This window comes from Cynocephalus volans, chromosome 4 (assembly GCF_027409185.1).
Source record: "Cynocephalus volans isolate mCynVol1 chromosome 4, mCynVol1.pri, whole genome shotgun sequence".
In the NCBI taxonomy this organism is placed as follows: Eukaryota; Metazoa; Chordata; class Mammalia; order Dermoptera; family Cynocephalidae; genus Cynocephalus; species Cynocephalus volans.
In genome coordinates, this window is record NC_084463.1 from 152,401,123 (window position 1) to 152,426,482 (window position 25,360).

At 55.8% G+C, this 25,360-nt stretch overlaps 1 protein-coding gene across 2 annotated transcripts; it reads right to left on the minus strand.

The window, feature by feature from the left end:
• Window positions 1-349: 349 nt before the first annotated feature.
• On the minus strand, window positions 350-24,543 carry TNKS1BP1 (tankyrase 1 binding protein 1). 2 transcript variants are annotated; one of them, XM_063094697.1, is made up of 12 exons: window positions 24,477-24,543; window positions 21,406-21,514; window positions 19,739-20,369; window positions 18,177-18,246; window positions 13,004-14,383; window positions 8,863-11,021; window positions 3,104-3,470; window positions 2,702-2,852; window positions 2,441-2,577; window positions 1,579-1,736; window positions 1,228-1,298; window positions 350-788 (listed from the first exon to the last, which is right to left on the minus strand). In XM_063094697.1, the coding sequence occupies exons 2-11, from the start codon at window positions 21,497-21,499 to the stop codon at window positions 1,238-1,240; spliced, it is 5,208 nt and encodes a 1,735-aa protein (XP_062950767.1). In that variant the 5' UTR covers window positions 21,500-21,514; window positions 24,477-24,543; the 3' UTR covers window positions 350-788; window positions 1,228-1,237. The 2 variants fall into 2 exon arrangements, with proteins under 2 accessions (XP_062950767.1, XP_062950766.1); XM_063094696.1 differs by lacking the exon at window positions 24,477-24,543 and adding an exon at window positions 21,837-21,917.
• Between the last annotated feature and the right edge of the window lie 817 nt (window positions 24,544-25,360).

Genomic DNA, 25,360 nt, shown 5'->3' on the forward strand with positions numbered 1-25,360 from the left:
ACAGGATTCCCTCTCTCTCCACTGGATACTGTGGAGGGCTCTGAGGCCCCCAGAGATGGCTGAGCCACAACAAGGAAGGACCCAGGCCCCAAATGACTACAGAGGACCCCCCACCACCAACTCACCCTGGACTGTGCCATGGATGAAGAACAAACCTTTGGGGGTCGTCTGAATCAGCTATCAGCCTACCATAACCAACAAACACTCTCCTCAGGGACACAGGCCAGTGGGTGGAAGGGAAGTGACAACATCACGGTGATCTCCTGATGGGGCAAGGACAGAACCAGAATTTTCCAACTACAGCCTTAGAAGGGGGGATGGGCAACCACAACCACACACCTGGGCAGCACCAATTCCCAAAAAACTTTATTGTTTCAAGTGGCAAAATGTCATTGGTCTCTGTGGAGCGTGTGGCAGGGCAGAGGGAGACCTGGGGTGGGGCTGGGGCAAGGCCCCACCCATTACAAAAATCAAAGGCTTTTATAAAAAATGCTATAAATCGGTATCAAAAGAAAACCCAAGGGAGGCTGGAGGAGGAAGCAGAGGGAGGAGGGAAGAGAGCAAGGCAGGAACCAAACCCTGCGACCACGAGTGAGGGAATCCAGGCCGGGAGGGAAGGCGTGGGGGAAAGTTGGTGACACAAAGTGCATAAATGTGCCTCCCCAGATGTTCCTCAGAGGTGGACGGAGGCAGAGGCTGCAGCCCGGGGCATGGTGGGCTCCAGCCGACTCCTCGCCCAAAGACCCCACAGGAACGGGCACTGCCTGAGACTGCCAGATGGGAAGGACCTGCAACGGGGAGACGGTGGAGACTTCAGCTTCCTCTCTGCCACACCCACCCTGGTTCCCCCAGCTGTACCCCATTGTGAGAAAGGTCCCTTATGGGACCTGGAGCCTGGTGAGTGCCCCCAGGGATCCCAGACCAGAAGAGCTGGCTGACCACACTCAGACCAGCTACAGGGCATGAAGGACTGTCCCTGAGCCCAAGAAGGCAGGCTGGACAGAAGCAGCCCTTCTCTTCCATCCCAGGCCAGACAACACCCTGCCCTGTGGACAAAATCTAGGGGGAGCCAAGTCTCTGGTGCTCGGCTCACCTGCCCCAGTCTAGCCTTGGACAGAAAGGGGGGTGGGGTGGGGAGCTCAGGGCTAGAAGGGGCCTCCCGAGTCCTCCAGGGACTGCTCACACCTGAAGCCCAGGCTGGATCCAAGCCTGGTAACCTGCCCTCACCTGTCATTTCTCAGACCTTCTTCTTCTTCAGCTTCAGGGCCTGCAGCCAGTTGGGCGATGATCCTTCTGACCTAGAATGCAGACAGCAAAGGTGCAGAAGGCAAACTTTAGGGAAACTGAACTAAATAAGGAAAAGTGATAGGGACAGAACCCACCCCTCACCCCCTCCAACCAGAAGAGGCAGCCTGGGGCCTGGCTGCAGGGCCCAGAACTCTACACCCAACTTAATATAGCTAATTTGGGGCATGTCAACATGATCTCTGAGCCTGTTTTCCTCTTCTGTAAAGTGGGATTTCCCTTTTCAGGCTAAAACGGTGAGGTCAGTGGATGCCCAGAGCTTAGGTCACCTACCCTGAGGACTTCTCTGGCTTGGGAGGTAACGTGACGGGCTTCCCTAGCCCTGGGACCTTGCAAGACTTGGAGCGCTGGACTGTGGACTCCTTCTGGCTGGACTTGCTATCCGCCGGCTCCCCCTCCTCAGCCGAGCGGTTCCGGGAGCGCAGCTTGGCCTGAGAGACAAGTCCAGACCCAGACACATGTAGGAGAGGCAGGCAGAAGGATTCACAGAGGGCTAGGCCTTCTCCCAAGAGCATGCAGGCCCCAGGATCCGGCACAGACCCTTCTGTGGTCCTTTTACTCCAAAAAATCACTTAAAGATGGGCTTCCCTCAGAGTTGAGCCATGCCTTGCACACAGTAGGTACTCAAAGAGATTCTGCTGGGCTGAATTCAAACACACTGGGCTGGACACAGCCAGTGGTGACCTCCTTCTGCCTGCAATGCCTCTGCACCACCCCAGCCCCCAAGCAAGCTCCTACGCCTGCCTCAAGGCTAAGATCAAAAGCCTACAAGAGGCCTGCCCCAATCCACCCTCCCACGCCCCACCACCTCCTGTTGGGAAATAACTCCTTCCTCCCTAAACAGGCCCAGCCCTGTGCCTCCCCAGTGACACCCAAACTGCTCCCTCCACTCAAGCTAATAACAGGCATGGCTCGTGCCCCCACTACCCCTGAGGTTCTGGGACAAGAACACGCCCTGTTCCTCCTTCTGTACCACCTGGCACACAGCACAGGGTCCAGCAGGGCACAAAGGGATGTTCTGGGGGCCCTCACTAGAGAGCAGAATAAGAGAAGAAATGGGAGAGGGGGGTCGGGGGAATGAATAGACGGATGGACATGAAAGGCCAGATATGTCTGCTGAAAGATCAGACGGTACCTTCAGGGCTGATGGGCTCAGGCCAGGGAAGAGGTTGACCTTCAGCCCCTTGGTGCCCAAGGACATCCGTGTCCGGCGGCTCTGAGGCTCCTCCAACACCTCCTCATCTGAAGATGGCACTCGAGAAGCCCGTGGCTCTGCAAAGGCCCAGGGAGGGGGCTCAGACGTGGCAGCACCCTCAGACCCCTCCAACCCTGCACAACTGGAGCTTTCCACCCCAGACACTGACAGAGACATCATCAAATGACGCATCAGTCCTACCCGTAGAGTCCTGGAACAGGCGTGCGTCTGAGTCTGCTGCCTCTGACAGGCCCAGGGTACCCCCAGGCCGAATGGCTGGGGCCCGGTGCCCACGCTTGCGCCCCAGGCTGGCACGGCTCCGATACATGGCACTGTCGAGGATCTCAGTGTCCTGCTCGGGACAATGGCAACACCACTGACATTGTCACCCCATGATCCTGCCTCATCCCACAGGAGCCCCTCGACAGCAGCTGGCCATGGGCTGATCCCTCCCACAGCCAGAATATCCCATTCACAGGTCGCACCCACAACCCACTTTCTGCCTCCCAGACTGAAGCTCCTCAGGCAAGCCCCAGGAGCGGGGCTCTGGCTCTGTTACTCACACCACCCACACCTGCTGTCCTGGGCTCAGCCTCCACTGACCTCGATGAAGGAGAAGTCTTGACTGGGGGAGCTGGAGGGCGGGATTTGGGAGGGCTGCTGAGAAGTCCAGGCTGGCCCCTGCTCATCCTGCCCAGGCCCAGCAGGGCCCCAGGTGCCATCCACCTCATCTGTCCGGCTGGCTTCACCATCAGGTTGTGGCCTCCAGGAGGGCAGAGGGTCCCTGCCAGGCTCCAGAGGCTCCCCTTGGTCAGCACCTGCTGGGGCTCCTTCCTCCTCCAACAGGCCCCTGAGGCCGGAGGCCGCTGACTCCCTACAGGCCACAGCCCTGGAGCTGCTGGCTGTCAGCATCTCCTCCAGGAGGTCCTGGGAGCCAGAGGGCGGCAAGCGGGCCAGGCACCCGCCAGGGCTGCAAAGGGGGTGGACCAGAGAGCAAGGTCACCCACAAGGCCCCATCTCCCTCCCCCAAAGCCCACTTCACAGGATTCTCTACCCCCATCCCCCCTTCCATGCTCGTCCCAGACTCCTTCAACAAGGACACGGTCAGGGCCTGCAGCAACACAGCACACAGCTGGGCCAGCCAGGCAGGTTCAAATACTTGATCTGCCACTCACTGCCTGAGACTTTGACTGAGTCCTTTCACCCATAAGCTCCTCAAGTTCTTCTAACTGTACAGAGTTGCTAGGGAATGAAACACGAATCTAAAGCACTCAGCACAGGGCCTGGCACTCAGTGTGGCCCTATAAACAAGAGCAGCTATTGCTGCCTCTGTGGCTGTTGTAGATGCCGTCAATGGGGTCCCTCCCAGCGGCACCTGCTTGGGTGGTCACACTCCTTGAAATGAGCCAGGTACTGGCCCATCGGCCTGTGCAGCCTCGTGTCCTCCACAGCCCCTACGTCATACCTCTTTACTCCCCAGTCTCACAGATCAGCCAGGGATGCCTAGAATACAGCCAGCCCTCTCACACTGCTGTCTCTGAACAAGCTGTTCCCTCGCCTAGAGAGCTCCCCCCACCCACCACTGTCCCCTCCCTCACTGTCCCCTCAGTTCAGTTTCTCTTCCGAAGCTGTCTCTCTCCCTCCACCATGGGCCGCCTCGGCCCCACAAGCCAGGGGCTCCAACCTGCCCCAGCCCCTGCTTCAGTTCTGCGATCCTTTGTCTCCAGTGCCTGTCTGAACTTCTCAAGGGCAAAGACAGGGTCCTTTTTGCCTTTGTGCCCCCAACACCTGGCCAGGAGCAGAACTAGGCAAATGTCTGCAGAGTGAACGAGAGGCTGGGGCACCTTGGACCTCAGCACAGCCAGGCACCTTCTGCCTGTTATCCCCTCAAAACCTGACACAGACTCAGAATCCACATCTCACCACACACCTCACACGATGTCCAGCTGCCACTCCCTAAAAGACACAGACACACTCACACACTCATCACACATATTTGGGCAGGGAGCGCACGCACCATTCATCTGTCCCTCCCTCCAGACACACACCTACCACCCAGCCCAGAGCCACACCCAGCACAGGAGCGGAGGTGTGGGAAAGGCTGGCAGGCAGTGCCCGGAAGCCAGGCTGTGGGCTCCTCACGGACTGCAAGGGGAGGAGAGTGAGGCAGGTGAGTCAATGCCAACAGGACGAGGGGGCAGAGAGGGAGAGGACTGTGTCAGTCTGTCCTTCCACCAGTGGCTGACATATGGAAATTAACGCAGGCTAGGGAGGGTGGAGGTGGTGGCAGCAGCACAGTAAGGCAGCAGAATCGGGAATTGGAGGCAGCGTTGGGTGGAGGCCAAAGCCAGGTCACCCTGACAGCTAGCTTAGGATCAGAGAGGTGCTAGAGGGAAGGGCGCCAGTACCCCACCCAGCCTGAAGAGGCCCTGCCCCAAGCCTCTCCCTGGGGTGGGGCCGGAGGAGGCTGAAGGCAGGCCCCACGAGCTCAGAGGATGTGAAACACCCAACGGGTGGATGGAAAGATCCACTTCCAGAGGGAAGCTGGCCTTCAGCCAGAGGACAGTGGCAGGAGCCCAGCAGGCGTGGGGGGTGGCCATGAGGAGTGGAAAGAGGGGACTGGGGAGAGCCCTGGAGAACGCAGTATGCATGGACCCCACCACCTTTCTAAACCCCACTCACCCCTCAACCCATCCCAGGAGAAGCTTTCCTGTCCGAGTGCCCAGAACACCTACAACTTGAGCCCCTCCTGGCAGGGAAGCAGGAGAGGGGGTGGTTAGGAACGGGGTGCTGAGCCCTGCCCCTGCAGCACAGATCTAGGCTCTATCCCCTGCTATGCCTGTGGCCTTGGCCACAGGTTACTTGCCCACTCTGACCCTCAGTTTCTTCATCTGTAAAATGAGAATATTAATAGTACCTAAACACTGCTGGGTTTGTTGGCAGAAATATGTGCCTAGCACATAGTTAGTTAGCATTTGATAAACGTAACAAATTATTAGGATATTCATCATCCTCCTCAACACAGGTGCCAGGCCTGCGAGTCCAGGTCTCATCTTATATGGTCTATACCCTTCACCAGATCTAGACTTCAGAGGATCCTGAAGACTCTGTCCAACCCCACCTCCACCCAAACTATGGTGCAAACTATGTGGGATGGGTCTGCAAGAAGTTAGCTTCCCAGTGGTCCAGGATCTGAGACCTGAAATGAGGGAGGGTCAGGGCTGGAGCTGGAACAATATTTCTAAAGGGCAGCAGCTGGCCTTGACAACAGAGAGACAGGGAGGGCACCCAGAGAGGACCGCAAGGCTGGGGCCTGAGGGAACAGGGAGGTAGCCTCCATCACAAGCTGTGGGAACTTGTGCAAGTCACACAGCCTCTCTGGGCCTCAGTTTCCCCACGCATGAGGAAGCTGGACTCAATGATCTCTGAGGGTCCTCGTGGATTCTATGAATACCCCAAAATGGCTCAGAGGCTTCTGCATTGCTAGGGTCCAGGGGGAGGGGCAGGAGATGACTAAGCAGCCAGAGAGAGGAAGGGACAGTACCCAGCTCCCAGGGAGACCCAGGAGCACCACTCCCACCAGGACTAGGTGGCCCTAGACCCACAGGAAGGGCCTGGGCTCTTCCCACATTTTCCCTATACCCCTCCAACCTCCATCCAATGATTACCATCAGGGATACCTTTGTCCAACATGTGGGCAATGACTAAAATGTTCCCAAGGGCCTCACTTTGTGGACATCTCATATCCAAATTTAAAAAACAGATACAAATACAAGTAACTAAAATTCTTTCAGTGACTACCATATGCCAGCAGGTGTATATTTATCACTTTCTGTGTATCAGCTTCTAACCCTCACAAAAACTTTCTTGAGTACCATGAGTAAATTACTCCCAATTTACAGATGAGAAAGTGGAGGCCTGGAGAAGAGAAGAAACTTGCCAACGGGCATAGAAGTGGTGAAAGAATCAGAACCCAAACCTGGCAGACAGTCCCAAAGCCAGACCCCTCTGAGCTCTTCTCAAGAGCCTCTTTTTACAAAGGGAACCTCCAAAATTTTCCTTAAAGAGAATCCTTCCACAGTGCAGAACTTCCCTACATCAGATGCTCAGAACACTAGCTCCTTGGACATTAGTCCAATATGTCTGGGAAACATTGCATTACTCGTGTTGAAGATTCAAATATATGCAAATATACACATTAAGCCTCCTCCACAGCCATGGAGTACACAGCACCTTCTGAATATATTTATGGCCCGGTATTCTTTAGGACACATTTTGGAAAAGGCTGCCCAAAAGCATGACGTTCAAACGAGCCCCTCCAAAGCAACTGTCTCCTTTCAGCGCTGGAGGAGACACCTTTTCTGTCACACACAATGAGCTTCACCACTATGGCATCACAGCTAAATCCTGAACTCGGTAACATCAACACTGACCAGACTGTTTCCATAAAAACATTTAAAGGCGCGATGGAGACCGAAGCTCAGAGAGCTGAGTGCTTCCCCGCTTCTCTGCCACTACACTCCTGTTCCCCTAACCCGGTCCCACGACAGTCGCTCCCCGCCCCAGCCTGCTGGCAGCCTCCTCCATCCGAAACAAAGGGAAAGATACTATCACTTTCCCCTTCTCAAGAGTCACCCAAGTTGTCCCAAGGAGAAGGGAAAGGTGGACAGCTGTGGGTCCCAATCCTTGATAGCCTAAGAGTCTCGAATGCGGTAGCCACACCTGAAAGCAGTTAATACAAACAAGTCGGAAACACCTATTGCTAACTCTGTGACCTTAACTGGGTTGCACCGCTTCCCAACCTGCCGACTGGGGAGGATAAAAATCCTTTCCTGATTCACAGGGCAGCTGTGAAGATACATGATGCAAGATGTGCAGCTCAGCACCAGCAAGAGAAATCGAGAGCAGAGCCCCCCCTCTCCCCTGCACCAGGAATGTGAAAGCTGGAACTCTGGGTTTCCCAAGTCTAACAAGTCTAACTGTTGGAAACTGAGGCTCCAACTCGTCCAGGAATTCATGCAAGTCAAAGGAACCTCCGACTTCCAGTCCTGTGTACCCACCCGCTCCCCTGCAGTCTTCACCCCTGTGCTCCCCCATCCCCCACTCAGCAGCCTGAGTCCCAGAGAGCCCCCCTCAACTCCCCTGAGCATATCTTCCCAGCCCCAGGCTCTGCCCACCTTCCTCTCTCCCGCCTTCTCTATCCCGAACGCCTCTCCCCACTCCCCCTCTACCATTCCCCAAACCCTGAGCAGCCTCTCTAGCCCTTTCTGGTCCCTCCTGCTCTGCTCCCACTACCATCAGCCCCCACCCACTACCACCTCCCCCTTCCCTGCCCCACATTCCCAATGAGATGCTCCCACTCCAGGGCTGGAAAAGGTAAAATGTTCTGCACACTAAAGAGATCAGATAAATCAATAAAGGCAAATCTCAGTGGATGGAAATGTTAACAATATAGGGGCCGACCCCATGGCGCACTCAGGAGAGTCCAGCGCTGGGAGCACAGCGGCGCTTCCGCCGCGGGTTTGGATCCTACATAGGAATGGCCGGTGCACTCACTGGCTGAGCGCGGTGCGGACGACACCAAGCCAAGGGTTGCGATCGCCTTACCGGTCACAAAAGAGACAAAAAAAAAAAAAATAGATGCAATGCCTTTTTAGCACCCTTTCCAATTGCAAAATCACCTCAGTTGGTTTTAGGACATCCAAGAGACAGGTTGTAGCTAGCTGACTTATAAAACTACCAGTCTGTTCCTTTGGAAAGTTCTCTTTCAGCAACTTTGCACGTGGAGGCCAAGGTTGTGGGGCCAGAGTCAGGTCCCAACAGCCTTCAGGTTCTTAAACTCTTGCTCCTCCGGGCTCTAGGACACGGCAAGCAAGAAGCACCAAGTTCCTAACTCCTTTAAGAACCAATGAGTGCCACCGTTCACTCCACTACTGGCTGTAGCAACCCAGGCCAAGACAACACGGAGTCCCCTTCCTACACCTGTGAAAGCATCTGTGGTCCCTAGCCCAAGAGCACCTGTGGCCTCACAAGAGTGGAACCCAGCAGAAACCATCCAAGATGGGACATGCACCGTTTCCACCTACAGTCACAATTCACAATCACCAAGAAAGCCCAAAACATGAGTTCCTGAAAAAGAGTAACACCTCAACATTACATTCATCCTTCAAAAAAGGAACTCACCTGCATGTCTGTCATATTACAATTTTTAAAAAAAGTAGAAAACTCACAGTCCAAAACGTCTCAATTTTCCAGACGCTAAAAGTCCTTGGAAAATGCTGCTTCTTCCCTCCCAAAAAAGGTTCTAGTTTTTCAGACAGCTGTCACACCTTCCCTCCCACACCAGGATGGGGCTCCCTTACCTGGCTCCAAGGTCTGGGACTTCTCCCGTCTCCATTCCAGGGTCTTCATGGGTCTCCAAGGAAGGCAAGGAGCAGTCTTCACCCTGGGTCTCTGGCCCACTTGTCTCGCCAACCCCCAGCTCCCTGGCGTCCAAGGGGTCTCTGGCCTCCAGGCCAGGGGACAGGCTGCCACTGTTCCTGAGGCCAGGCTCCAGGTGCTGGCCCACCTCTCCTACCCCACGCTCCCTAGCTTCACTTGGGGCCCCAGAGGGCTCCACGTTCCGGAGTCCCAAGTCCTGAGCCCAGTCCATCTGCCCCACACCACATCCCCGTGGCTCCCGAGAGCCTCCAGACTCAAGGTCACAGGACACCTCCAAATTCCTCAGACCCAGAGTGTTGCTCCAGTCCATCTGGCCCACCCCAAGCTCTCTGGGCTCTCCTGGGCTGCAGCCCGCCCCTGGGGCCATGTTTCTCAGCCCGAGATCAGGTGTCCAGTCAGCTTGTCCAACTCCACGCTCCCTTGATTTCAGGAACTCTCCGGCCTCCACACCTGACCAGTCAGTCTGCCCCACGCCTCTCTCTCTGGCCTGGCTGTAGCCTCCTACCTCCCCCACCCCAGTCAAATCTCTGCTCCTCACCCCAACATCAGAAGTCCAGTCCTTCTCCCCGACTGCGATCCCCCTGGGATCTTCAGACTCTCTACTTTCCAAACGGCTGGCCAGGTCCATGTCTCTCAGGCCTAGGTTGTCTGACCAGCCCATCTGTCCCACAGCATTCTCCCTGGCCTCACTTGAGCCCCCAGAACTCACACAGCCAGACACTTCCAAGTTCCTGAGACCCAGCTGGTCAGTCCAGTCCACAGGCCCAGCTGTGGTCTTCACAGGAGGCACAAAGTGACCTCCTCCCATCTTGCCGGAAGGGCTCAGGCCAGCACCACTCGTTCTGTCATTGCCAATGATGCCAAACTGATAGCTCCTCTCGCTGGCCTCGATGCAGAAGTCCCCACTCCAGTCTGGCTGCCCCAGGCTAAAGGCTGCCTCCGACTGGGGGGCAACACCAAGGCTAAAGTCACCAGCCCAGCCTCGCTTCCCCACCTCCCCATCTTGCACATCAGCATCGCCAGGGCTCTGACCCCCTTCCTGCTGTCTCTCCTGCAGCCCTCCAACCTCCTGGCTGGCCTCACTGCCTTGCCAGGTGCTCTGGTCTCTCTGCCCACGTGCCCCATCCTGCAACTGGGGGGTGCTGGGACGAAACAATCCCCCCGATTCTCTCTCTTCTGGCCGGCCTGCATCCCTGCTGGCCTCACCAAGGCTGTCTTCACCACTTGGAATCTTCTTCTCAAACTCCTTGTCCTGCTGCTGGGCTTCCTCGGGACTGAACCTGGAGCTCAGGGCTCTTGTTCCGAAGCTTCTGTCCTGCGTGCTGAGGGCCCTGGAGCTGCTACTGCTGCTGTAGTCCCTCATCCAAGCACTCCTCTCAAATTCCTGGTCCTGCTGATCTGCACCAAGGTTACAGTAGGTGCCAAGCAAAGAATCTCTCTTCTCAAACTCCCGATCCTGCTCATCGGCATCCTGGCTGCTGTACCTGCCAAGGTGGTCCTTCTTCCCTAATTCCTGGACCTGTTCATCAGCATCCTGGCTGGCATAGGCACCCAGAGAATCTCTCTTCCCAAATTCCCAGTCCTGAAAGCTTGCATCCCGACTGCTGTAAGTGCCCAGTGAATCTCTCTTGTTGAATTCCTGGTCCTGGAGTTCTGCATCCCGGCTGGAGTAAGTGCCCTGGGAATCCCGCTTTCTGAACTCCCAGTCCTGACTGTCTGCCTCCTGGCTCCACTGGGTGCTGAACTGGGCTGGCTTTCCAACCACCCGGTCCTGGGCAATGAGCCCCCCCAGGGCAGACACTTCACTCTGGGTTTGGCTGCTGCTGACCTCCATCTCCTCCTGGCCAATGCCACACCTGCTGGCCCACTCCCTGGTGCTCCCTTCTCCAGTTCCTTGCCCATACTTGCTGGTCCAGTCCCTCTCTCCAAGGCTTGGGTCTCCTCTAATGCTCGCACCCCCAAGGCCATAGTCCTGAGATGCACCTTGGGACCAGCTGGAAGGACTGAAATTGCTGGGATGTGGGTCTGCTGCAATCCCAAATTCACTTTGCAGGTCTTTTTGGGCCCAGCCAAGGAGTCCCTGGGAATCAGAAAAGAAAAAAAAAAAAAAAGACAAAGAAACAATGCTTAGAGTCGATTGGGGTGGGAGTCAATACTGAATGAGAATCAGTGCTACCTAGTATCTGAGAGCCCCACTTTGGCAACAGAAAGCCAGGATTTGGATGCCAGCTGTGTAACACTGAGAAAATCACTTAACTACTCTGGGCCTCAGGGCCCTCATCCTTAAATGGGGATAATTCCTACTGCATGGGGCTGATGTGAGAGGATTAAACAAGATCATTTAAACCGAGTATTCAGCACAGCTCCTGGCACACAATGGGCCCTCAATTGATGGTCCCATGGTCATGTTTACAACCCTTGGGCAACTCCTGGCTAACCACCAGGAGAAATCCTACCAGGAGAAATCCTACCAGGAGAAATCCTACCAGAAGAAATCCTACCAGGAGAAATCCAAGACCGGTCTTCACATGGGTGGGGGGAGTGCACTTTCAACTAAGCAAGGTCAAGACTCAAAGCCCCTCCACAACCCCCTTTGCAAGGCAAGATTCTAAGAGCAACCAGAGCCCTCTAGCTCCACAAGAGCACCCAGGCCCTGCTTCCCTAAGGAAAGCACCTTCTTCCTAGCACAACGGCCCGCCCAGGAAGATGGGAGGGGCAGCCTCTGAAGCAGGCAAAAATCCCAGCCAGGGCTCCCTGCACCCCCCACCCTCTCTCCCTGACTCACCCCTGCGGGCGGGTGGGCCCCAGGCCCAGGGCCTCGGAGCCGACCGGCCTCATCCCGAAGCGCCGCGTTGGCCAGCAGCCGCTCCAAGACAGACATGCTGGCCTCCCTGTCCCCAGGCTGGGCCATGGCCCCTGCCCCCACCCGCCGTGGAGCTGCTGGCTGCTACAGCCAGCAGCACAGGGCTGGGCCGCTCCCCGCGCCGGGACCTGTCCGACCACTCTGGCTCCCGCTGGCCCTGGCCGGGCTCCCTCCGGAGCAGCTGCAGCTCTGGCAGCCCCGCCCAGGAGACAGTTGAGTCACCCACATCCCAGGACAGACACACCTACTGCAGGAGTCAGCTTGGTCTTAACCTCTTCCTGCTCCTCCTCCTCCTCTGCCCCAGGGCCCCCTGGCTCCTCCTTCCCTCCAGCCCCGCCCCTACCAGCCCAGGCCAGGCTTGGAAAACAAATTTCAAAAGCCACCTGGACCCCAGCCCTTAAGTTCAGAGGCAGCCTGGTAGGAGAAAGAGCACTGAGCCGGAAACTGGCGCCCTGGCCCAGGCCCAGCCACCAACTCGCTGGGTAACTCCGCACAAGGCTCTGCCTCCCCTGGGCCTCAGGGGCCTATCTACAAAGCAGGTCTTGCACTCAATGGTAATAACGTGTCTAAAAGCCAACACTTGCTAAGCACTGATGACGAGCCAGCCACTATTCTTAGTACTTTACACACGCTATAACTCACTTTATCCTCACCATCACCCTCTAAGATAGAGCTCATCATTGTTATCTGCATTTTACAGATGCGGAAACTGAGGCAGAGGACAGAAAAGTCACTTGTTCAAGGTCACAGAGCAGAGGCAGGAGATGGACCCAGGCAGTCTGGTTCCAGAGCCCACGCTCCAAATGGCTATAGTGTTTCGCCTTGCACGACATCCCTTATAATAATGGACTCGACACTCAGTGCACACCACACATGGCACTGAGCAATAATACAACTCTAAGAGGCAACTGCCATTATTAGGAAAGGACTCTGAAGCTTAGACCAATTAATTTGCAAGACCAATCAACTAGTGAATGCTGGAGTCCGGACATGAACTCACATTAAACACTAAGCTCCATCCATACAGTGCTGCCAGTTTTGCTGGACAGTAGACCTGGGAGGTGCAGGTCTGTGGCTGCCTTGTTCACTACTGTATCCCAACTTCCTGACACATAAAATCCACAATGAAAGAATAAAGCCTACCCAAGCCCTGACCTCCATCCCCCAAACCCCCACCCTCCCTGAGCCCCTGTCCTCACCTCGGAGCAGGTACTTGGAGACTGTGAATCCTTCAGCTCAGATCCAGCTCCCCGCCTTGCACTGCCAGCGCTGGGCGGTGGCGAAGCCAAGAGGTCATCTAGCCAGCGAGAGCTGCTTTCAGGGCCCACAGGCTCAAGGGACACCCTACAGGAGTCTTGAGCCTCTGCCCTGGGTTCGGTGGTCTCGGCCCGGGCTAAGGTCACAGCCTCCTCCCTGGCAGGCAACGCCTGCCCAGGGTCAGGGGCATCAACAAAGAGGACACAGGGCTGATCAGGAGATGCTGGCTGCTGCTGCCCCAAGACTGGCTCCAGGATGGGCAGGGCTGCCTCCCTTGTGGCGAGAGGAAGGGAGGACTCCAGTCCAGCCAGGGGCTCCCGCTCTTCACACCTCTCCTCTGCCTGCAGTAAGGGTGATCCAGGTGGGCCCCCAGTTGTAGGCAGGGGATCAAGGGAAACAGCTGGGGACCGAGGCTGACTCTCCCCATCACCCTTTTGGGTTGAGGAGGTACCTGGATCATCCCCCTGCACCCAGGAACTAGGCTTTCCTGTACCCCCTGGAGCTGACCCAGCCACTTGTCCCTGCTGGGACACACCTTCCTCCCTGCTAGCCACAGCCCAGGTGCCAGCCTCAGCAGCCTCAGCGGCCTCACTGGCTTCAGTGATGGGGGAGGGGGGTGGGGAGTCCAGTCGCCACACGCCCAGGCCTGAGGGCCGCGTGGGAAAGGTCCATTCAAAGGACTGTGACAAGCTCCAGTTGGATTCTGTCCCACTTTCAAATGGATGATCCAGGGCCGACTGGGTCCCCTGGGTTTGGGGCAGGGCAGCCAGCGAGCCCCCTAGCTTCTCCTGGTCCTGGCCAGGTGGCTGGAGCACACCTTCAGAGAATCGGCGCTGAGCCAGGCTGATGGAACGGAGGTCTGCGTTACCCTTGGCCACTACTGCCACCTCCTCCTCCCCAGATGGAAATGTCTGAGTGAGATCCAGCAACTCACCCCCCTCAATCAGGGGCCGGGGCGAGGTGGCCGGGGGCTGCTCTGGGCTGTGGCACCTCAAGACCTCCTCAAGGGGAGGACTGCTGGCTCTGGGGGCCTCTGGGGCTCCCTCAGCAGGGAGCCCCAGGCTAGGAGGATAACAGGGGCCTTCATCAGGCAGGGTTGCACTTGGGGATGTTGGAGTCACAGGGAGGCAGGGAGAAGCCTCCGAAGCTGCAAGACTCTGGGCTTCTGGAAGCTGAGTGTGGTGGGGAGAGTGCTCTCCCGGTGAGTGAGGACAGGAAGACACAGGGACTGGGCCAGGGACATCAGCAGGGAGGCCTGGGCTGGCAGAGCCTCCATTCTCTGAGGTGGGGCCTGGACTTGAGGGGACCCAGGGCTTGAAAACCTGCAAGAGAAAGAGCAACAGCCATTACTCGCCTCTCAGCCGTGTGGGGGAGGCCCCTCCAGGTAAGGGGTTTGGCTCACAAGGGGACTCTAAGCCCAGTGCAGCTGCAGACCAATTCCCAGCAGTAGCTATGGGGAGGTGGGGGGTGCAGGGGGGCACTCCCCACCCCACTCTGTGTATCCACAGGTCCTAGCCTACCCAAGGAAGCACGAAGGCCGTGGGGTTCAGGCAAAGGACACTGGGGCCAGGTGAAAAGCACCTGGCCTGGAGACACCCCAGCTCTGCCTCTTAAAGGCTGTATGCCCGCCCTCCCTCCCCGGTGGTGGGCACTTGGTCTCTCTGAGCCTCAGCTTCCCCACTGTATGCTGGGTCTGATGACAACAATGTCCATCTCACAGTTAGGTAAGAGTTAAATACGATTTGTGCACTGGCCTCTAGGTACAGGACTTACAGGAGAATGGCTGCTGTGGGATGAGGCAGAGGAAAGAGGCAGGGGGGACACCAAGCCTCACCGCTCCACTCTGCCTCTCCCCAGACAATGAAGTGAGTCTGGCTCTATCTGACCTTGGCCCTCCCAGAGGTCACACTTCCCTTGTGGCCCTCCCCAACACCGCTGTGCTCCCACATCATCTCCTGCTAGGTCTGGGCCTTTTTATTCCCTCCATCCTCCCTCCTCTCTACGACATTCTACTTTCATGCCCTTAAACTATCCCAGCTACACCAGCCCCGTTACAAACCCCTCATTCCTGGAAAATTGTAGCTCTGGATCTCTGCAACCCTCTCCAGCACTACTGTGATGATCTGTGGTGATTTTGATAGCAGATCAACCCTTCCAGCCTCTTGGCTCCCTGTTCCTGAGTCTCCTCTTTCCCGATGTCATACCCTAGACCTCACCCTCACCAGTAACTGCAACCCCTGCCTAATCTCAGTTTCAAGTGTCCCACTCACCTGTCCCCACCTCCTATGTGTCCAGCCGCTCTATCTCCCCATCTCCCTCACTCTTCAACCCCTCTGGGAAGCACAGTCCATTAACCCTACTTTCTTCTCACAGTCCCCCATGCCCCTCCTACCCTCACTTCACTTTTTACCACCATTAAAGTCACTTCTTACACAACCTTCAAATCCCTGGTTCTCTTCATCCTGTTTAACCTGTTTAAATACAGCTCTCCACCAACCCTACCCCAGCACCTGCACAGCTGGATGAGGCTGGAGAAAAACACGCAACCATCCTGGCTGGTCTCCCTTCAGATTCACCACTGACCTCAAACTGGTCCTGGAGCTGCCCAGAATCCTACCACAATCCCCGCCTTCCATTCAGTCCCTGACTCTCCTCAAACCTCCGACACCTCCTCCCCATCCTCCCTCAGCTGATGGCCTTGCTTCCTGTCCCGAGAACACAGAAGTCACTAGCAGAGAACACCCACACCTGCACCCTCACGCCACCCGCTACCTGCATGAGCCCAAGCTCTCTGCCTCCCTCTACAATCCTCTGCTGTCCCTGCTTGTGGCTAAGGCCAACAGCCCACTCTCTCCTGCCTCATTGATTTTTTCCCTCTCTACTGGAACATTTCCATAAGCACACAAACTGCTCTATATTCCTTCTGTCTTAAAAACACAAACAAAATAAATTTTTTTTAAAAAAATCACTCTTGGGCCGGCCCGTGGCTCACTCGGTAGAGTGCGGTGCTGATAACACCAAGGCCACGGGTTCGGATCCTATATAGGGATGGCCGGTTTGCTCACTGGCTGAGCGTGGTGCTGACAACACCAAGCCAAGGGTTGAGATCCCCTTACCGGTCATCTTTTAAAAAAAAAAATAAAAAATAAAAAATAAAAAATAAAAAAATCACTCTTGAGCCCACATCTCTCTCTAGTTACCAGCTATTTTCTTAGAAGCACTGTATACATTCACTACCTACAGTTCCTCTCTTCCCATTCTCTCCTGAACCCACTCGACAGGATTCTTCCTTCACCTTGCCACCTACCTACTCGTTAAGGTCACCTTAACCACCTTAACTCGTTAAGGTCACATTTAGCCGCCCTGTAGCTAAATCCAGTTCTCGGAGCTCACCTTACTTGACCTGTCTGTGGGGTCTGACAGCTGCCGACGTCCTCCTCCAGGCCTGGAGGCTGTCTTCCTTTGGCCGGGCTCCTTTTTCCCTCCCGCACCTTCACCCACTCTCTCGGTGATCTCAGCCAGTCTTAACTACCATCTCCACACTGACAATTCCCCAAGTTCTCCTCTCTAACTCGCTCACTTCCCCCTGGAAGCCAGACTCAAATAGCCAACTGCCTGCTCAACGTTTCCACTTGGATGTCTAAAAGGCATCTCAAACTCAACAAATCCAGAAGCAAACTCCTCATGTCTTCCCTGATCCTGCCTTGCCCTCAGAAGCCCCCATCTCAGTAAATGGTAACCTCATCCTTCTGGTCGCTCAAGCCAAAAGCCCTCAAGTCATCCTTGGTCCTGCACTTTCTCCCCTCACATCAATCTATCCCCAAATCCTGTCCAGTTTGCCTTCAAATCCTACCCAAAATCAACCACTTCTCACCATCTCCAGCACTGGTTTGCTCCAGAGGCCAAGCCCTGAATTATCTCTCACCTGGATTGTCCCAATAGCCCCTATCTGGTCCCTGCTGCTGCTCTTACCTCTCTGCAACCAATTCTTAACCCAGCGGGCAAAGTGACTTTAGAACTAAGTCAACACAGGTCACTCTTCTCCTCCAAACTCCTCAATGGTTTCTTCCCCTCACTCAAGCCAAAGTCCTTAAAGTGGCCTGCGAGGCTCGGCACAATCCACCTCCATCACTGTGATCCAAACAGCCTGCCTTCCTCGCCAAGAAGGCACCAAGGCCTCTGTATTTACAGTGCCCTCTGCCAAGAATGCTGTTCCCCAAACATCCACACAGTTCACACCCCGACCTTCGCAGTGGGGGCTTCCTTAACTGCCCTTGTCCCGGTACCTCGACCTTTACAGCCCTCCCGGGCACTTGTCGGATACACTACATATCTGCTGGTTTACAGGATGTCAGTGTTTGTGTCTGCCTCCCCGCATTAGAAGGTGGGCGTCCTGAGAGCAGGGACGGTGTACGTTGTTCTCTGCTATTTTCCCAGCACCCAGCTCATAGGATGTGCTTAGTAAACAAGTACTGGACGGACAAATGAATGGAGCAAGGTCTCCATCACAGGGCAGATGGGTGAGCGTCTGGCTAGCAAGGGCTCTATGAGCAAAAAGGGGCACCCTTTAATACATGACTCAGGAAAGCAGGCTGACTGTCCCCCAAGCGCACTGTGGGAGAGAATAAGGGGTGTAACAGAAAATCTCCAAGAAAAGGACTCTTCCTTCTTCTGAACTCAGAGAAGGCAGCCCAGCCGGGCAGTGCTGGAGGCAGACACTTAACCTCTGTGAGCCCTGGTGTTCTCTCTCACGTGGGACTCACAGGGCCTACCAGCCAAAGTTATCACAAAGATTAAGTAAGTTAACATTCCTGGGACATGCCCAGCACAGAGTAGGGCAGGTGTTAATCAGTGGCAGGTGTTATAGATATTATAATTACCGTTTATAAAGAGCAGCCTCATGGGCTGAACCACACTTAGCCACCTTAGTGATCGAGAACACTGGCCTGGGAGTGAAGAAATCTGGGTCCTGGAGCCAGCCCTTGAGCAAGTCACTCCCTCCATGGGCCTCGGTTCCTCCATCTGGACTACAACGGGGGTGGAACAGGTAATCTCGGGGGACCCTTCCAGTTCTAAAATATTGTGATCCTGATTTGTAAGAGGAGGATAACTCACATCAATAGGTGGCTCAGAGCTGGCCGGCTGAGCCAGGTCCCCGTTGAAGGCCAAGTCGGAAGGGGGAATCCTGTGAGGGAGAAAGACAGGGAATGGAGGCAGAGCATGTGAAAGCCTATCACAGAATGGAGAAGGGCAGAGAATTTCCCTAAGCAACTTTAACAGTGCCCAAAGGTTACACACTCCCAAGCATTTACTCCTCAGCCCTGCCTGGAAGCTCAACAGAGAAAGTGCCCCCAGGAGATAGTGCCTATGCCCTACCTGCACATCAAGGGTTAAATTCCCCTAGTCACTTTAGGGAAAGCAACCTGTATGCCCGGACCCTTCAATGGTTCCCAAAAAGATAACTCCTCCTTCTGCTAGCCCATAAGGGGTTAAAGTTCTCCTCCAGCCAGGAAGAGTGCAGCTGGTCCAGTCTGTCCTGCCAATACTTCTTGAAGGGTTGCAGGGGGGAGGGGAAGGGGGAAGTGTGATTTTCCAAGGTTGAAGTTGTTCCTCTTAAGCTCTGCTTGGAGCAAGGGAGGAGAGGAGGATGGAGAGCAGAACCCAGCCTGGGCAGCAGCGTGACCTCACAGTGCCCTGGTCTGAGACATGCAGTGGGTTAACTCCGGGGCCAAGCCTTCAGGCACTTCCAGGTGAGAGAAAGGTAAGGCAGCAGGGCAAGGGCCTCCAGCTTCCACTGGGTCCAGACCACAGCAGCCCTTCCCTTCTTGGCAGGAGGAGGGGGAAGGAAGCCTCTGGGCCTGCAGAGCTCCCAGCCAAGGACTCAGGGGCAAGCCATGCCTCAAGCTGGCTCTCCCTGCCCTGAGGGTGGCCTCTGGGCAGCTGATGGCTCACCAGATCTCTCAGTCTCTTCCTCCAATGTCCTGTGCTCCCCACCCCAAGGAGAACCTCTGGCCAGTCTTCCTTTACACTAGTGCCAACTGTGAAAAAGTGGATGATATGCAAATGACTCCAACCAGCAGTAATCTCTGTGCAGACACTAGGTGGCCTGGCATCAAGATGTGTTCCTCCCCAGGCGGAGACTGCACCCTATTCATCCGACACACACACCCACCCCAGGGCCCAACACACTGCTCTGCCCGCAGTAAGAGCTAACAATTAAGAGCACAGGCTTTGGAATCAAAGAGACCTGAATTCAAATGCCATCTCTGTCTCTTACTTGTGAGGGACTATTGGAAGCTACTTTTCAACCTGTTTCCCCATCTCTAAAGTGGAACAAATATTCCCTTCACCAAACAGGAAGGCTACAGATTCAATGAGGCAAAGTTTGGTGCCCAGCTCTCCATATATAGAAACAAAAAATAAACTTCTATGCGGTACATTTGAACTCTGCTATAAACAGTCATCAGCTCCGTAAGGAGAACTACAACATTTAAAAGCATACAGTAACGATAACATCTGCTAGGTGAATGCTTTATGACTCAAACCGGGGTCTGCCCATGCTCACAGCACCCAACAAACCTAAAGGTGAAGGTCATAACCCCAGATGGGGCCACTCCCTTGGACCCCAGCCCCCAACTTCCAGGCTACAATGAAACACACAACCTCCCACCCCTCACCTCTCCTCACGGGTCTTGCTGTGCTCTTCCTGACACTCTGTGGGTGAGTGTGCTGGCCCCTCCTGAGACCATCCCCTGCAGAGGGTCCTGCCATCCTCATTCCTGGGACCAGTGGCCACGCCATAGGTCCTGGGGCCATATCGTGAGCTGCCATCATGGTTAAAGGTGAGGCGGGAGCCCCAGAGGCGGTCAGGGCTGGCAGGGACCTCCTTCCGTGGTTGCTCCATCTTGGCCAGGATCTCTTCCACTGTAGTGGCTGCAAAGCGCTCTGAGGCTGGGCGGAAGGGGGCAGGTGCCTTCCGCACACCCCCCGGAGCGGCACATCGGGCTGGGGGAGTCAAAGGGGGTAGCTCCTCTTTCCCAGCCTCTTTTCCAGTCTCTTGGGTAGTTTCTCCTCCAGCAGGGGTCTCAGCTGTAGGCCTTGGTGCAAAGGGAAGGGGACGCTTGCTGCCACCGTAGGGCTGGGGTCCTGCCAGCATGTTCATCTTCCGAGCAGAAGGCAGTTCAGCCAGGGGACCCCGGGGGGGCCGAGGCCCAACAGGCACCAGCAGGCTGGGCTTGGCAGGCAGGGCTGGCTTGGCAGGCAGGGCTCGAGGTTTGGGCTTGACGGGGGGTTTGGCCCGAGGGTCACCTACCAAAAGGAAAGGGTTGGAGGAGGAGGTGCTGTCAGAAGAACCAAGAAGCAGAACTTGTGTTTCCCACCTCATCTCCTACCCTCCAGTTTCAGGAGGTTCACATCCTTCTAAGCACAAGTCAAATGGTACCTCTTCCATGAAGCCCTCCTTGATTTTCTGCACACATCCCTGAAGCATCTTCTCCCTTCTCCAAACTTTCAAAATGTTTAGCCAATTCCCCTTTTAAGCTAAAGATATTTAAGGGCTCAACTGGCACCTTATTGCTCTTTGTACCCTATTTCACACCTAGCACAAGTTCTTACCAAACAAATGAATGAGCAAATGAGCCAATAAACGAATGCCTGCCTGCCCACATCAAACAGTCGGCCTGCCGTCTCTCCAATCTAGTCCTTCTCCCTCATGTCACACTTCACTATTTCATCCACAGCCACCTTTACACCCCAGCTCAGCTTCTCCACCCGGCCTCCCTGCTGCCCCCTCCCCCAACACACTCCCAGGCCACCTCCCCACTGGTGTGTGATCAGGAATGCAAACTTACTATTGACCTAAACCAAACAAAAGTAAATCTGCTACAGGGAAAAAAAAAAAAAAAATACTAGAAACCTACCTTCTACAGAAAGCATTCCAATGCCAAATAAAAGACCTTGGAATTACTCATGGCCACAACCCTTCTAATAGAATAATGTATCAGCCACTCATTCAACTAAGTATAAGAAAAGAATCTAGACAGGGAGCCAGGAGACCTGTAGGTGCACTCCATTTCTCTCCCTGGGCCTCAGTTTCCCCCTCTGCCACGCATGAGGCTCAATCCACATCATCTTGAAGTTTCTGTCTGTTTCAACGGTTCTGAAGGGTCTCAACAGGACCTGAGAACCTTCCAAACTCATCCTGCACTTCCTCAGTACCCCTCCCCTCCCTCACTCTCACCTCAACAGAATCATTGCTCAATCATCCCTCAAGACAGAATGGGGGTGCAGCCTCTGCCCTTCCCACCTCCTTTCAGCCCCTGCTCCACCCTGCACCCATCAGTACCTGGCTCAGAGCCAGCGGGTGCCAGCTCCTCCTCCATCTCCCGGGGTGGTGGGGAAGCCATGGCAGTGCTTTCCCTGAGAGTAGACACTTTCATCACATGCAGCAGACCCTGAGAATTGGGAAGCAAAGACGCATGAGCTGGGGTGGTTGAAGACCCAGGAAAAGAGAGAGAGGGAAATAGAGTTGGGCGTTGGCAGCAGGCTTAGGCTAGCCAAGAGAAGTCTCCTATTTCTAGCAGAGGCAGAGTGTGGGACAGGAAGAAGGAACTTCAGGAGAGGGGTAGGGGTCAGTCAAGGGAGGTCCCCAGCAGCCAGATCCTCAACTCTTCCCAGATCCTCTCCAACTCTTGTCTCCTAACCCAAAGTCCTCGAGCTTCAGGGAGCCACCCACTACTCCCTCCTCTGACCACCTCTCCAAGACACCCTACTCACGGTTCCTAAGGCGTCCCTTGGGTCAGGAGGCCCCACTGGAGGTGTCTACTCAGGGCAGAGCAAGAGGGCTGCAAAGTCTGAAGTCTCTCTGTGAATCACCTCATGGGAGACGGGAAAAACCCGCTCCTCCCCAACCTGGGGCTCCGCCCCACCGCCTGCCTTCCCTTCCCGATCACCCTCCTTCCCTCCTTTCCTCCTTCCCTCCCTCCCGAAGCTGGGAGTGGTTCCCTCTCCCCCCCTCTCCTCGTTCTCCTTCTACATCCCTGCCCCGCTCCCGCCTTCCTCAGAGCTGTCTCATCCAAACACGGAAAAATAAGGAATAAAAAGTAAACATCTGGAATACATTTTTTTCTTTAATTTCTCAATCGCTTTGGCTTCAGCTTGGAATTTGATGAGGTAAAGCCAGGGCCTAGTCCTGTTGCCATAGCAATGGCCTCCCACTGGATTTCCAGAGCCTCGCCAAGAGGTAGGAGGAGCTGGCCCAGGCCTGGGCTGGGAGAACGGGACAGGGCTTGAGAACATCCGGGGGGTGGGGTAACCTGGGGGAAAATTCCCTGGGGTTCCCCCTTCCAGGACAGTCAGAGTTGGTCAGCCACAGCCTACAAAGAGGGGATATGTGGGGATCACTCACCAGCCTAGGGTTGGTCTGAAGTTGTTTTGAGGGGGGCAGAAGAAGAAATTAAACCAAGTGACACAGCCCAATGGTAGAGAACAAAATGGGTATCCTCCTCTAAGCCTGTAGCAGGAGCTTCGGGGTCTGATATACCGAGATTCAAATGCTGGGTTGGGTCTACCACTTTCTATCTCAGTAACTTCTCTAAGCCTCAGTTTCCCTATCTGAAAAATGGGTTTTTTTTACTGAGACTCTTGAAAGGCTTAAGATAATATAAACTCACACTAACTGCTTAGGACGATGCCTACTGCATAATAAGTTTCCAATAAATTCCAGCCATTATTAGTGTGATTCCATTCAGTGTCACCAATGAGCTAAGACCCTGGTAACCACCTCCTCCTCTCTCCAGACCCCAGGCTGCCAGCATTCCCAGACTATTCTTTCACTCCCCCAGGCCCATCATGTCACCTGTTCGTCAGACACTCCACCACCTCCTCAGTTCCCATCCTGGCTCCTAAAGCATCCTGCCACCCACAAGACCACCCCAGGCTGAAGAGCCTGAGGGACAGAGCCCTAAGCCCCTTGTTCAAAAGCAAGAGGGATGTTTCCTATCACCTGATGTGCAAAGAGCCAGTGAGGACAACTCGACCCTCTCCAACCTGCAACGGGCATTGCCTCCCTTAAAGTCACCCACTCCAGCTGGTCTGGAAAGACTGTGCCAAATTCTAAGGGACCTCTGGTGCCCAACCTTTGCAAGACCCATACCCCCTTCCCTATCTTTGACCCTGCCCCAGCTTGATTCAAAGACAGGAGAGGGTATGAAGACAGTAGAGAAACCCAGTTCTGTCAACCCGTTGGTCAGCCAACTACCACGGAGGGCTGCCCCCTATAGGTGGACAAATAAATGTGCAGGGCCAGGCGGGGGGGGGGGGGGGGGGCGCATATAAAAGAAAAAACTAAATTAAAAAACACAAGATTGTTGCCTTGCCCTTGAACAGTATTACAAGGGACATGGTGGGGGTGGTTAGAATTGAAGACCAATTGGCCCAGGACCGAAAAATCCTTCCACCTGGGTGCCTGATGGGCACCTCTGTGGTGGGAATGGCTGCAGCAATAAAGGCAGGCTCAGAGTCTACTACTGGGGAGGTGGCCGCAGCAGCTCGGAGGCCCCGGCCAGAAGCCCTAAGTGACCAAGGCGGAAACCGGTAGCTAAAGAATCGCAGCGGCTCTTAGCACTCCCCACCCGCAGGAGTCTGGGGGAGACGAGCTGACCCCTAGGAGCAAAGGCCTCCAGAAGGGCTGAGGAGGGGCTGAGCAGCTTTAGACTGGGTCAGTGGCTCAAGCGGGATCGCCCCTATGGACCCTGGGATCTCTGGCCGGATCCGGGGCCAGACAGGTCGGCAGGGACAGCATGCAAACTGCTGGAAGAGGGAGGACCAACGGGAAGACGGAACAGCCTGGGGCAAGGGGCTGTCTGGTGGGGCCCAGTGGGGAGCTCTGGACACAGAAGGGACGGCGGCAGCAGAAGAGGAGGAGAAGAGGGTGGAGATGGAGGAGGCGGAGGAGGAGGCAGAAAGCGGAGGACCCGTGCGCGGGATGCGAAGCAGCCGGCGAACAGACGGCCGACTGGAGACGAGGACCGGGTGGGGGCAGACTGGGGTGGCTGGGGGCGTGCCGAGGGAGCCGGGGAGGGGGCAAGCGCAGGACCGCGGGAAAGGGAAGACAAGGGTCCCTCCAGCAGCTCTGCCCGCCCCCGGCCCCGCCCCAAGCCCTCGCCCCCTCCCCCCTTTCTTCTAGCTCTGCCAGCACCAGCTCCAGACCGTGCGCCCTCCGCCCCCGCACACGCGCGTCAGCTCCCTCGTGTCCCCCGCGTTCCCCGCACCCCCGGCCCCTGCAAACTTTCCCGGTGACCCCCACCCCCACCCCCTCACCCCGCGGTCCCGGCTGGAAAGCGCCCACTCCTTCCACGCCCCTCCCCCGCCCCAACCCCGGACCCCGCCCCCTCTTTCCCGCCCCCGCGCACTCACGCGCTCCCCCGGGATCGGCTCCGCTCGGTTTGGCGCCCCGACGACAGTCCTTGCCGCTGATGCCGTGGACGCCGCCGCCGCCGCCGCCGCCGTCACCGCGGGACCGAGCCGAAGCGAGCCCCGGCAGGGCCCCGCCCCTAGCCCCGCCCAGGCCCACGCCCCCGGAGCGCTTCATGAATATTCATGAGCCGGTGGAGCCCGGGAGTAGGAAGCCCGTGCAGCATTCGTCCCACCGTATGCAAACAGGCGCTGCCCCGTACTCAATTATTCATGAGTCTTGCAAATGACGAGCCCGCCCAAGGCTCGGACCTGGACGAAACTGACGCAATTCGGCAGCTAGGAGCGCCCCTGTAAAAGGGCCACCGAGACGACTGCCTAGAGAGGGGACAGGGCGGCCCTTCCTCAGGCCCAGCCGCCTGAACAGACTGCAGCACCATAGAGCCACGCCGGCAAGAAGGTAACCGTTGGCGGACTGGGGAGGCTTCCTGTTGCAACCACCTGAGTCCTCCTGAGGACGTCCGCAACGTGGCCACAGCACGTGTATACTCAGATTTACAGCCTCCGTGAGAGGTCTGGCAGCGCTGCTTTCCTCGTTAGTGCTCTTTATTTACCTCCTTTCAGGCCCCTTTCTCTGATACAGGTTTTTACCAACCCTAAAATTTGTTATCCTCCTTCCATAGGAAAAAAAGCTTCACACGTACTCCATACCTTTCCTGCACCCCCATGACCCAACACACACCCGGGAGAGTATATCACTCATCCTGCCCAACTCTCCAAGCTCAGGTTTCCACTTCCCCGGTTTCAGGGAGAATAGTCAATGCTGATTCCATTATCTGAAGCCTTGGAAGACCCTTGACTCGTAGGTGATTAAGAATGGAGCCAAG

What these genes read in the sequence shown, in the direction of transcription:
- TNKS1BP1 (XM_063094697.1), bottom strand. Translation starts at nt 21,499, where the DNA reads ATGAAAGTGTCTACTCTCAGGGAAAGCACTGCCATGGCTTCCCCACCA. An exon ending in GTCCCAGACCTTGGAGCCAG is followed by an intron (nt 3,471 to 8,862) that starts GTAAGGGAGCCC and finishes CCCCCTTTGCAG; the next exon opens with CCCTGGCGGGTGCCTGGCCC. An exon ending in CCTGTTCCAGGACTCTACGG is followed by an intron (nt 2,578 to 2,701) that starts GTAGGACTGATG and finishes GGGCCTTTGCAG; the next exon opens with AGCCACGGGCTTCTCGAGTG.